General features: G+C 45.0%; 1 protein-coding gene across 1 annotated transcript in view; it reads left to right on the forward strand.

Annotated features, from left to right (window-relative positions):
• Positions 1-7,988, forward strand: part of LOC128582422 (scavenger receptor cysteine-rich domain-containing protein SCART1-like) — a 34,055-nt gene extending 26,067 nt beyond the window's left edge. Inside the window, exons 5-13 of the mRNA XM_053586332.1 lie at positions 3,521-3,826; positions 3,942-4,259; positions 4,356-4,670; positions 4,748-5,062; positions 5,521-5,586; positions 5,661-5,975; positions 6,543-6,689; positions 7,078-7,188; positions 7,809-7,988. Of these exons, the coding sequence (XP_053442307.1) occupies positions 3,521-3,826; positions 3,942-4,259; positions 4,356-4,670; positions 4,748-5,062; positions 5,521-5,586; positions 5,661-5,975; positions 6,543-6,689; positions 7,078-7,188; positions 7,809-7,903 (1,988 nt within the window). The 3' untranslated portion in view covers positions 7,904-7,988. The remainder of the gene's footprint in view (positions 1-3,520; positions 3,827-3,941; positions 4,260-4,355; positions 4,671-4,747; positions 5,063-5,520; positions 5,587-5,660; positions 5,976-6,542; positions 6,690-7,077; positions 7,189-7,808) is intronic.
• The last annotated feature ends 4,138 nt before the right edge of the window (positions 7,989-12,126 follow it).

Consider the following 12,126-nt stretch of genomic DNA (forward strand, 5'->3'; position numbering starts at 1 on the left):
ATATCTGGTCTATGAAAATTAAGTGAACTTAAGGATATGGTCAGTGTAGGGAGGTGGTCAGCTATGGGGGTTCTACTGTACCTACTTCTGTTATTTTGCTTTTTGTTTTCTTTCTTTCTTTCTTTTTGCAGTTTTTAGCCAGTGCTGGGTTTGAACCCACCACCTCCAGTATATGGGGCTGGCGCCCTACTCCTTTAAGCCACAGGTGCCGCCCTTGCTTTTTGTTTTCTATATGTTTTATAGGTCTTATAAAAGACCTTTTGTTCCTGGATTTCTACATTGCTGCTTTCATTTGTGTTAAATTGGCTCTTATAGTGTATCATTTTCATTATCTTCTCTCTCTCTCTTTTTTTTTTACTTTTACCTCTACTGGTTCCCCTGGCAATTATAAGTAACATTCTAAATTTACAAAATTCTAGTTGGTTTTAAAACCAACTTAGCTTCTATAATATACACAGTATCTGCTCTTATAGAATAGTCTCAAATTTCATCTTTATACCTGTGTGTCCATTAACATCAATGTATAATTATTATTTCCTGCATTTGTCTTTTAAAACATATAGGAACAAGTAAACTGGAATAACAAGCCAAAATACAATACTGTTGGCCTCTATCTTTCCTATATAATTATCTTTATCACTGTTACTCAATTAATCATATGGCTTTGACTTACTATCTGGTGTCTCTTTATTTCAGCCTGAAGTACACCCTTTTCCATTACTTGTAGGAAAGTTCTACTAACAGGGAATCTCTGCAGCTTTTCTTTTAATTTCTCCTTCATTTTTGAAGGAGAATTTTGCTAGATATAGAATTTTTGAGGGACAAGTTTTTCTTTAAGCATTTTAAGTATATTACCCCACTACCTTCAGGTTTCCGCGGTTTCTGATGAGGAATCAGCTGTTAATGTTACTGAGGATCCCTTGTACACAACAAATCACTTCTCTTTTGCTGCTTTCGAGACGCTTTCTTTATATATGGCTTTTGGGAGTTTGACCATAGTCTGTGTCAGTGTAGATATTTTTGAGTATAGTCTACTTAAAGTTTGCTAAGATTTTTAGATGTGTAGGTTCATGTTTTTCAATAAACTTGGAATGTTTTTACTATTTTTTCTTCAAGTATTTTCTCTACCACTTTCTCCTATCTTTATGTGACTTCCATTATGTCTATGTTGGTACACTTGATAGTATCCCATGAATCTTTGGGATATATTCATTTTCCATTATTCTTTTTTTCCTTTCTCCTCAGACTGGATAATCTCAATTGACTTATATTCAAATTCATCGATTTTTTGCCTTCTCAAAAAATGCTGTTAACTTATTTAGTGAATTTTTCACTTTAGTTATTGTACTTTTAAGCACTAGAGATTATATTTGATTTCCTTTTATGATTCACATCTCTTTATTAATATTTCACATTTGGTGAGATATTGTGGTTTAGCTCATTACCATATTGCAGACAGTATATTTAAATTCTTTGTCTAGTAGGTCTGATGACTTAGCTTCCTCAGGGACAGGTTCTGTTTATTTTTTACACTGTGAATGTGTTATAATCTCTGGTTACTTTGCATTTCTCATATATTTTGTTGAAACTGGACACTTTGAATTATTACAGTGTGGAAGCTCTGGAAATCAAATTCACCCTCATCCCCATTGTTTGTGATTATTGATTTTTGTGGGTCATATTTCTTCCCTTAGTGACTTTTCTAAATTCTTTTTTTAAAGGCTATTTTTTGTTGTATGTGACCACTGAGGTCTTGGTCCTGTTAGCTTAGTGCTGAGGTAGTGAGTAAACTTACTTACTTAAATTCCTGTAGTAAAACACAAGCAACAAACACCTACAATGCTTCCACCTTTTGCATATTAGCTCTTCGTTGATGGGCACATCTTCAGTGTTAAGGCAAACAATTTCCAACTTTGCATTAGCATTCAGTACTTACTTATGCAAAACCAAATTTCTTTCTTTACTATTACCACTTCTTTCTTTACTATTTTCCAGCTGTTCCTGGATATTACAGCTTCAAAAATTATGGTTATTGTAGTTTTGCCACCTTATTCATTGCTTCACAGGAGGATGGAGCTTTGGGGTTCCTTACTCTGCCATTTTTTAGTGTTGTTCTTGGTTCTCACAGTCAGGCTTTCCCTGATTTTTCTTTAAGTCCACATTAAGAACCAGGTACATTAGCGCGTAAGTTCTGGGGAGTGAGATCTGAGACATTGTTCTGCTCCCCAGAGCTCTGGCTGGATAAGGAAGTGGGTCATGGGGGAGCACATGCAGCTCTCCCTGGGGTCACTCCTTGCTTCTTGAACAAACATTCAGCAACCTCCTCTTCCTCTGCGTTCCTCTCTGTTGGAGACATTCCAGAACGCTGGCAAAGGATATTTTGATTCAGGCATTGAATCAAATCTGAGATTTGAGCATTGCATCAAATCTGGGAAGTTTTGGCATTATTTCTTCAAATGTTCTCTCTGTCCCTTTCTCTCCTCTGCTTTCAGGACTTGGTATGCTTGATGGTGTTCTACAAATCTGAGGCTCTATTAAATTTTCTTTATTTTTTTCTTTCTGTTCCTCAGACTGGATAATCTTGATTGACATATTTTCAAGTTCCTTGATTGTTCCTTTTTTGAACCCCTTGAGAAAAATTTCAGTGTCAGATATTGTGCTTTTCAGCTCCAGAGCTTCTTTTGGCTCTTTCATTTTGAAATTCTTGTCCTTTTATTGATATTGTATCTGGCGAGATATGGTTGTCCTGGCATCCATTAGTTCACTGACCATGGTTTCCTTTAGCTCTTTGAGCATATTTGAGACAGCTGACTTGATGCTTTCCTCTAGTAAGTCAGACAAGTGGGCTCCTTTGGGGCTGGTTTTGATTGTTTTTCTGCTCTGTGAATAGCTGTACCTTTTTGGGTTTGGTGTTTGCTTCATATTTTAAAACATAAAACTGGAAAATTTGAACATTATAGTGTAGCAACTTTGGAAATCAGGATTCTCCCCATCAAGGCTTGTAGTTACCGTACTTAATTGTTCAGCAGCTTCACTAAACTCTTTGTCCTGTGGCCTTGGGAGTCTCTGCTCAGTTAGCATACTTACTGGTCAGCCAGCATTCTGAAAGAGATAGCTCTTCCTGACTAGAGGAGCATATTATTCTCCCAGGCTTTGTGCATCAATTCTGTGTTGGGTCCCTCCCCCATTGCTTAGCCAGGTGTGTAAACTCTGTCTTGGCAATGCACTGCCTGCTTGTGTGGGACCCATATTTGGCAACTTCTTTCCGTTAGAGCCCCTGTTGTGTTTGCTTACATTCCAGAAAACTGACAAAGTTGATCGAGAGGGTTTTCCCAATGCTTTAGTGGAGGGATGAATGTTGGTGCTCCCCAGCCCAATTTTGGTGACATCACTGGGCGGTGCTGTTTTCTTGCCGGTTTCTGACCTCCCAAGGCTGGGGTGTGGGCTGTGTTTGGCATCAAAAACAAGCACAGCATGTCTGAGGGTCTGGGAACCACACTGCCTGCACCTTCTCCCCCAGAGTTTCGGCTGGTCAACGGCAGCAGCAGCTGTGAGGGCCGCGTGGAACTCCAGGTGGAGGGAGCCTGGGCACCCCTCTGTGCTGCCCACTGGGACTTGGCTGATGCCACCGTGCTCTGCCACCAGCTCAAGTGTGGCAATGCCGTGGCCACGCCGGGAGGAGGCCATTTTGGGGATGGGGATGCTCCCATCTGGCCTGACGTATTTCACTGTGAGGGGACAGAACCCCATTTGTTCAGCTGCCCAGCAAGCACTCTGGGGGCCCCTGCCTGTGCCCCAGGAAACTCGGCTTCCACAGTCTGTTCAGGTGGGTACGGCCTCAAGGCTGTGAGGCAAAGGGTGAGATGAGACTGGACGGGTTCTTCCTGGGGTGGTGGTCAGTCCCCCGATGCGCTGCGGCCCCAGCATGTACCCCTCAGCAGGTCTCCCCCACGCCCTGAGGCTGAGGGATGGTCAGAGCCACTGTGATGGGCGCGTGGAGGTCTCCCTGAATGGCACGTGGGGCCGAGTCCTGGATGATGCGTGGGATGTGCGCGGCGCACGCGTAGTGTGCGGGCAGATCCGGTGCGGAGCCGCCGAGCGAGCCTATGACGCGCCGGCTCCTGGGAGCCGGGCTATCCCTGTGGGGCTGAGCCGCGTGCGCTGTCTGGGCAGCGAGACGTGCCTGGGCCAGTGCAACCTGTCTGTGTCCCTGCGGGAGACCGCGGGGACTTCGCGGGACGCGGGCGTCGTGTGTTCCGGTGAGTGTGGAACCCCATATCTCACCCTCACCTTCACCCTCTCCACCCCCTCCACTCGCCCCCGGGCCGGGCAACCCTGAGTCGGTCTCTCTGCAGGGAGCCTCCGGGTGCGGCTAGCCGCAGGGCCGGGCCGCTGTGCTGGGCGCGTGGAGGTGTTCCACCGGGGAGCGTGGGGTACCGTGTGTGATGATGCCTGGGACCTGCGCGACGCGCACGTGGTCTGCAGGCAGCTGGGCTGCGGCCGCGCGCTCAGCGCCCCGGGGGCGGCCCATTTTGGGGCCGGCGCGGGGCTCATCTGGCTGGATGAACTGGGATGCCAGGGCCAAGAGTCTGCCCTGTGGCAGTGCCCATCGGGGGCCTGGGGCCAGCACGACTGCGGGCACAAGGAGGACGCTGGGGTCTTCTGTTCAGGTCGGTGCGGCCCGTCCACCCTGTCGTCCCCACCCACACCAAGAGCTGGGCTTGCTGACTACCCTCTCTGTCCGCAGAGTTCACGGATGTGAGGCTACGGAACCACAGCGGACCGTGTGCAGGGCGGCTGGAAGTTTTCTACAACGGGACCTGGGGTGGGGTCTGCCAGACCCTGAATGCAGCCTCCCTGGGGCTCCTGTGTGAGCATCTGGGCTGTGGGTCCCAAGGCCAGCTGCTGGCTGGGGCAGGGAGCTGGCCTGGCCCCGAGGCTCGCTGGCTGGCCTCCATTCAGTGCAGGGACAGGCATGATCGGTCCGTGTGGCAGTGCCCGTCAGCCCCCTGGGACCCGGATTCCTGCTCTAGCGGAGAGGAAGCGTGGGTCCTGTGTGCAGGTGAGTGGGGCTTATGTGTGCGGGTGGGGGCTGGCTGAGGGCCCTCCCACCTGGTTGGCTGCAGGGCCCTTTTCCAGAGGGAGGAAGCATCAGCCTTCCCTTTACCACATGGGTGGTGGTGGTCCCGTCCGTGCCCTGAGGCTCTCAGCTGAGTGGGGATCATCCGGAATCACCTCAGACTCCTAGCTCTCCCCGGTGGGGAAGCAGGACGTCGGGGCTTCCTGGGCGTCCTCGGGGGGTGGGGGAGACTGCGCAGGGAACGTCCCCCACCTCACCCCTCGCAGGTAGTAGTAGTAGTCAGCCTGTGTGGTGTCCCTTGCTTAAAGGGAGAGCGTTCTTCTTTAGCAAGCAGAAATCCTCTATTTGGGAGAAAGAAAGAATAAAGAAAAGAAAAACGTTTGAGAAACTGTAAGCCGCCAGGCTCGCAAATAAAGAATGGGTCCTACTTTTGTAAACAGAAAAGGCAGAAGTTCCGCAGGACCTTGGAGAGAGCCTGAACTGCTCATCCACACTCAGCTGCCCAGGTAGCCCCCTGTCCTCCCTGTCCTCGTCCCCATCCCGGTCTGGTGCTGGCAGTGACCGTAGCCCCCTTCTCCAGAGGAGGGAGCGCTGCGTGTGCGCGGGGGCTCGGACAGCTGCTCTGGGCGCGTGGAGCTTTGGCACGTGGACTCCTGGGGCTCGGTGTGCGACGACTCTTGGGACCTGGCGGACGCGGAGGTCGTGTGCCGGCAGCTGGGCTGTGGTCCGGCTGTGAATGCGCTGTGGGGGGCCGCCTTTGGCTCTGGCTCGGGACCCGTGTGGCTGGATGAGGTGGGGTGCCGGGGCAGCGAGGTGTCCCTGAGTGAGTGCCAGGCTGAGCCGTGGGGACATGGAGACTGCACGCACAAGGAGGATGCGGCTGTACGTTGCTCAGGTGAATGAAGGAAGTGGCAAGAGATGGTACGAAGACGTCAGCACTGTAGACTGGGTGTGGTCCCTGGGCCTGACTCTTGTCTTTGTTATTTCCACACTCAGGGAACGAGTCCCATGATTTAGTGGGTTGGTTTCTGATTTTCTGATGTTCTTTTGTTGTGGTGGGTGGTGTAGGACTATCCTTTCTCATCTTTCTACTGTGTTTCCTGCAGTCCATGTTCACTTTCGGGAAATGAGGTGCAACTCATTTGGTTGCACCTCATTCTCTGTGCAGAGGTGAGACATCCACACCTTGTGATACCTTTAGCAGGGCTGGCAGCTGTGGGCAACTCTTGAAGCCTCTGTATTGGGACCATGCCACTCACTGTTTTACAAAGGGGGGAAGATTGTCTCATGAGGACAGAACCCTGCACTCCTAGGGAGAGCAGCCAATTCTGGGGTGTCCTGTTCAGCTGATACCAGTTGCTTGCCCCATAGCACCTCTGATTTCACATGCTCCCCATGAGGGCAAGCCTGAGGGTGTGGGCTTTGAGACCATTCTGCAGGCTCAAGACCTCTACCTCTGCAGACCCTCGTCCAGATCCCTTGCCAGCTGCAGAGTCCTGTCATGTGCTCAGGGCTGTCAGTGCTGTCCTGGGAACTCTTCTTGCTTTTCTCCTCCTGGGCCTCATTGCCTTCCGTGTCCTACTTCTCATCACACAAGCCAAGCATATGGGTAAGCACAAGCCCACCTTGACCCCAACAGCCAGTGTGGCAGAAAGAAGCACTTTAAGCTAGTATTGGGGTCCATGCAATTTGGTCTGAAATACCTTAAGGTATTTGAGTCTCAAAGTATCTTAGACATTTGAGTCAGCCTCCAGCCCCTGGGACACTGAGCTGATCCTTAGAAGTGTGCCCCTTAGACTCCACATTGGGGCTCTACTGGTGAGGGAGGTGGTCAGGGTGGGAGAGCACTGAAAACCTGGCCTTGTTACCATGGCCTGTCCCAGCCCAGAGCCCCTACCTTTCTCCTACCTGAGTGAGTCCCTGCCTGAAGGTGCTGTCCTGCCCTGCTCAGCATCCATGCTGTGGGTCTGCCTGTGACTACACTTGCCCTGCCTCAGGTCTGGGGAGGTCCGAGGCATCTCCTGGAGAAGCCACCTATGAAGTCATCTGGGAAATGCCACTAGCAGCATTGTATGAAGAAATTATGGAAGCCCAGGATGAGTACCAGGGTGAGGAGCCTGGGATATGGTCAGGATGGATGTGGTAAGGATGGCTGCAGCAGCCTCAGGTGGATTTGTGCCTTCCCCTGGGTACTGAGACCTGGTTTGGGCTCTGGATGCTGAACACAGTATGCAATGGAGGTAGGATCTGACTACCAGGGTGATCACAGAACACCCTGGTTGAGAAGGCCTCCTACCCCAGTGCTAGTGATTGCCAGGGAAGCCCTTGGGCTGGGACAGTGGGACCAAACCAATGAGGGAAGACTTGGTGGTGGAGTCCTGATTCTAGGGGCCTGTGCTGGGGGAAGAGGCCAGGTGAGGTGGGCTAGGATCTGTGGGGCTGGTAGATAGGAATGCCACTCTTTTAACATGGCATGGCTTACTCAGTCCTGTTTCCACACCTGTGGGGTGAGCAGGACAAAACTAGATGGAACTACCCATGCTGCTGCTACAGGCTATACCCCAATGTGGGGATGCTTTGAACACGGTCAGGTGTTTTTTGGTTGATATTTCTATGCATCTCAGTAGAGGGACATCTTATAGGCCACGACAAGCATGGCTTGCCATATGTGGCTTTTGGGACAGTTTGCATGTTGTATCAATATGGTAACATGTGTCTCTTATGCCAGTTTCAGGGGGGTTGTCTGGCATCACAGATGAACAGTCTGCACCCGACGAGAGTTATGATGAGGCTGTGTCTCCGCTGGAGGAGATGACACCATAAAGCACCCTGAAGATCATGTATACAGTTTCAGCAAAATAACAGTTCTTTATTTCTTTTACAATTGGACTGAATTTCACAAGACATCCCCCCCATTCCTTTTGGTGCAATATCCTCAAGCCATTCTGACAAAATTTAAGGGGTATTTTCTGTTGACAGATATGCTATGTAACATTCAAGTTTCCTGTACATCTGCAGCAAATACAGTACATATAGAAATCCATTGTTATGTTTTGTGGCTTTTAAAAACAAATGATAATGTCTTCATATATATTCTGTAACTGGCTTTTGCTACCCAGCAGTGTGCTAGAAAACTCTCCATGTCAGAATGTAGACGTCTGCCTTCCTCTTCTTTCTGGACATTGCTTGTGTGACTTCAAAATTTATTTCAGATTTTCCACACGTGTATTATGTCATTTGTGAATGTCAGGTTTAGCCTCTTTTTCCCAAACAATACATATTTAACCTCTTCTTCTGTGCCTTATTTCATGGATCAGGACCAGTGTTGAAGAGAGGTAGACATCAGATGTCACGTGTCATTTGTGACCTGAGTGAAAGCATCCCATATTTCATTTCACCGTTAAGTATATTTCACTGTTAAATTAAAAAGTGTTCCCTTTTTGTAGATGACATTTATCAGATTAAGGAATAACTACTTTATCTCTCACTTGCTAAGGGGTTTGTATTTTACTTTAAGTGTTGACTTTTATCAAATGCTTTTTCTGTATCAAGTGCTACCTGATTTTTCTTCCTTTTTTTGGTTAATGTAGTCACCTAGACTGATTGATTTTCACATGTTGAAATCTGAAAGAAATTTTCTTTCAGTTTTCTTGGGTTAAGAAAACTCAACTTTATCATAATACATTATTATTTACAGATACTGCAGGAATCTAACTGGTAATATGTTGTTGCATCAATGTTTAAAATTTGTAAAAGAGAGATAGGTGTGGCATATTTTTTCTTTTTTTGCAATGTTTCTGTTTAATATTTAGTATGTGGATTATTCATGTCTTATGAGAATTAGAACAAATGCTTTCCTTTAAAAAAATGTTTTCAAGAGTTTATGTTACATTGGTTTTATTTCTGCTTAAATGTTTGCAAGAATTCACTAGGGAAGCCATCTGGACCTGCAGTTTCTTTTTGAGAAGGTTTTCTTTCAGATTTAGTTTTCTTAAAATTTTCTCTATACTACACATGTGTTTCTTTGGTTTCCACTTTTTGCCTTCACAAAATTAAAAAGGCCTAAAATTTAATAACAATAACAATGTTTAAGATAAGGACTAGAAACAAAAACCTCGTAATGAATGAACGAAGAGGGGTGGCGCCTGTGGCTCAGTGAGCAGGGCACCGGCCCCATATACCGAGGGTGGCGGGTTCAAACCCAGCCCCGCCAAACTGCAACCAAAAAATAGCCGGGCGTTGTGGCGGGCGCCTGTACTCCCAGCTACTCGGGAGGCTGAGGCAAGAGAATGACCTAAGCCCAGGATTTGGAGGTTGCTGTGAGCTGTGTGATGCCACGGCACTCTACCGAGGGCAATAAAGTGAAACTCTGTCTCTACAAAAAAAAAAAAAAAAAAAAAAAGAATGAACGAAGATAAATACATTCAGAAAAGAAATCAGACAATTGCTGCAACGAAATATTGAGCAATAATTATAATAATGCAAAAAAGTAACATTCACATTGTCAGATAACAGTATGTTTATCATAGAATGCTTTGACTCAGAGGTTCAGTATGGAGTCATCAATTAACTTTGTCTTCTTATTTTTTTCCAAAGTCTCAAAAAATAGACAACTAATATTTATAAATAAAAATAAAAGATAATTTCAAAAAACAGATCATGCCAAATATTATAGACAATAGAAAAAGAAGAACTAGACTTTACCTAACAATTGCAATCAGTGTAACCTGGCTTATTGTACCCTCAATGAATCCCCAACAATAAGAAAAAAAAGAAAGTCCATAATAAAGACATTAACAAATTTGAAAATTAATAAATTGAATAAAGTATCTCCACAGGAAAAAAAAAAGAAAAAGAAAAGGAAGAACTACTTCAAAATCATTCTACTTTATCTGGATACACCTGATATTAAAATTGGAAAAAAATATTATTATAAAGGGAAATTACAAACATATTTCACTTATAAATGAGGATGCAATATCCTAAACAACTTATTAATGAGTTGAATTAAAAATTAATGTTCAAGTAATGTGCTTTGGTCAAAATTAAATCCAGTTTATGTGAGAATTAGTCACTATTTTCTTTTTTTTTTTCTTTTCCTTTCCCTCACCCCCTCCCTCCTTCTCTCTCTGGTCTCCCCTTCCCCCATGCCCCACCGTGTCATTAATTGTCAATTTTCCTCATATCAAAGTTGAATACATAGGATTCTTGCTTCTCCATTCCTGTGATGCTTCACTAAGAATAATGTTTTCCACCTCCATCCAGGTTAATGCAGATGCTGCAAAATCTCCATTTTTTTAATGGCTAAATAGTATTCCATGGTATACATATACCACAGCTTGCCAATCCATTCCTGGGTTGAGGGGCATTTAGGCTGTTTCCACATTTTAATGATTGTAAAATGAGCTGTGATAAACAGTCTAGTACAAGTGTCTTTATAATAAAAGTTTTTTTTTTCCCTTCTGGATAGATGCCCAGTAATGGGATTGCAGGATCAAATTGGAGGTCTAGATTGAGTTCTTTGAGGTTTCTCCATACTTCCTTCCAAAAAGGTTGTATTAGTTTGCAGTCCCACCAGCAGTGTAAAAGTGTTCCTTGCTCTCCATGTCTGTGCCGGCATCTGCAGTTTTGAGATTTTGTGATATGGGCCATTCTCACTGGGATTAGATGATATCTCAGGGTGGTTTTAATTTGTATTTCTCTAATAATTAGGGATGATGAGCATTTTTTCATGTGTTTGCTAGCCATTTGTCTGTCTTCTTTAGAGAAGGTTCTGTTCATCTCTCTTCCCCATTGATGTATGAGATTGTTGGTTTTTTCTTGTGGATTAAGTTCTATATAGATCCTAGTTATTAAGCTTTTGTCTGATTCAAAATATGCAAATATCCTTTCCCATTGTTGTATGATCGGAGATGTGAGAGAGTCAGCAGCTTTGCCACAGATGTGAGCTCGCTCCTGCAATGTTGATGGGCCCAGGAATGATTGACTACACACACAAAAGATGGCATGTAGCAAAGAAACTTTATTTTGTGCCACCTTATATACGTTGGTGGTCACGTAGAAACTTAATCTATAAACTTTATTATTACCTAAATCTTACCTAACTTACTCTATCTAAAATTAACTTGTGGGTAAATATCAAATCTCCACATTAACACAATTTCTTCTGTTTTTTACATTCCTCTCAGACATGCGTCAACTCTAACTACAAATCTGATTAAACATAATACAGAAACTGCAAGGGAAATGAGGAAGTGAAACTCCTCATAAGCACATTCAATTTACCCGGTTTAAATTTATGGCTTGGTTTCTCCACAGCACAAAGACCTTAAGGCTCTGCGACATAATGTTTTCACATATGTCAACCATTGTTTCTGGAAATTTTTTGTTTCCATGGAAACACACTCCGTGTATGCTCAGGGGAGCCCAGCCCTCTGTCCAGCCTATTTGCTGTTTGCAAAAGCTGCTTCTGTGTTAGCAAAAGCCAATTAGCCCTTACCAGGCTCACTTTATGTGCTTTATGTGGGGAGCTCTGTCACCCCACACCCATTGGGTAGGTTGTCTATTTGCTTTGGTTGTTGTCTCCTTAGCTGTATAGAAGCTTTTCAGTTTAATTAAATCCCATTTGTTTATTATTCCTGTTGTTGGCTATTATCATGGCAGTCTTCCTCATAAAATCTTTCCCCAGGCTGATATCTTCCAGTGTATTTCCTATTCTTTCTTTGAGGATTTTTTATCATTTCATGCCTTAAATTTAACTCCTTTATCCATCTTGAATCAATTTTTGTGAGTTGAGAAAGGTGCGGGTCCAGTTTCAGTCTTTTACATGTGGATATCCAGTTCTCCCAGCACCATTTATTGAATAGGGTGTCTTTTCCCCCAGTGGATGTTGTTGTTTGGTTTATTGAAGATTAGGTGGTTGTAAGTTGTTGGTTTCATTTCCTGGTTTTCTATTTGATTCCAAATCTATGTCTCTATTTTTGTGCCAGTACCATGTTGTCTTGACCACTATGGCCTTGAAGTACAGCCTAAAATCTGGTATGCTG

The sequence above is a fragment of the Nycticebus coucang genome, chromosome 3, assembly GCF_027406575.1.
Source record: "Nycticebus coucang isolate mNycCou1 chromosome 3, mNycCou1.pri, whole genome shotgun sequence".
Taxonomy (NCBI): domain Eukaryota; kingdom Metazoa; phylum Chordata; class Mammalia; order Primates; family Lorisidae; genus Nycticebus; species Nycticebus coucang.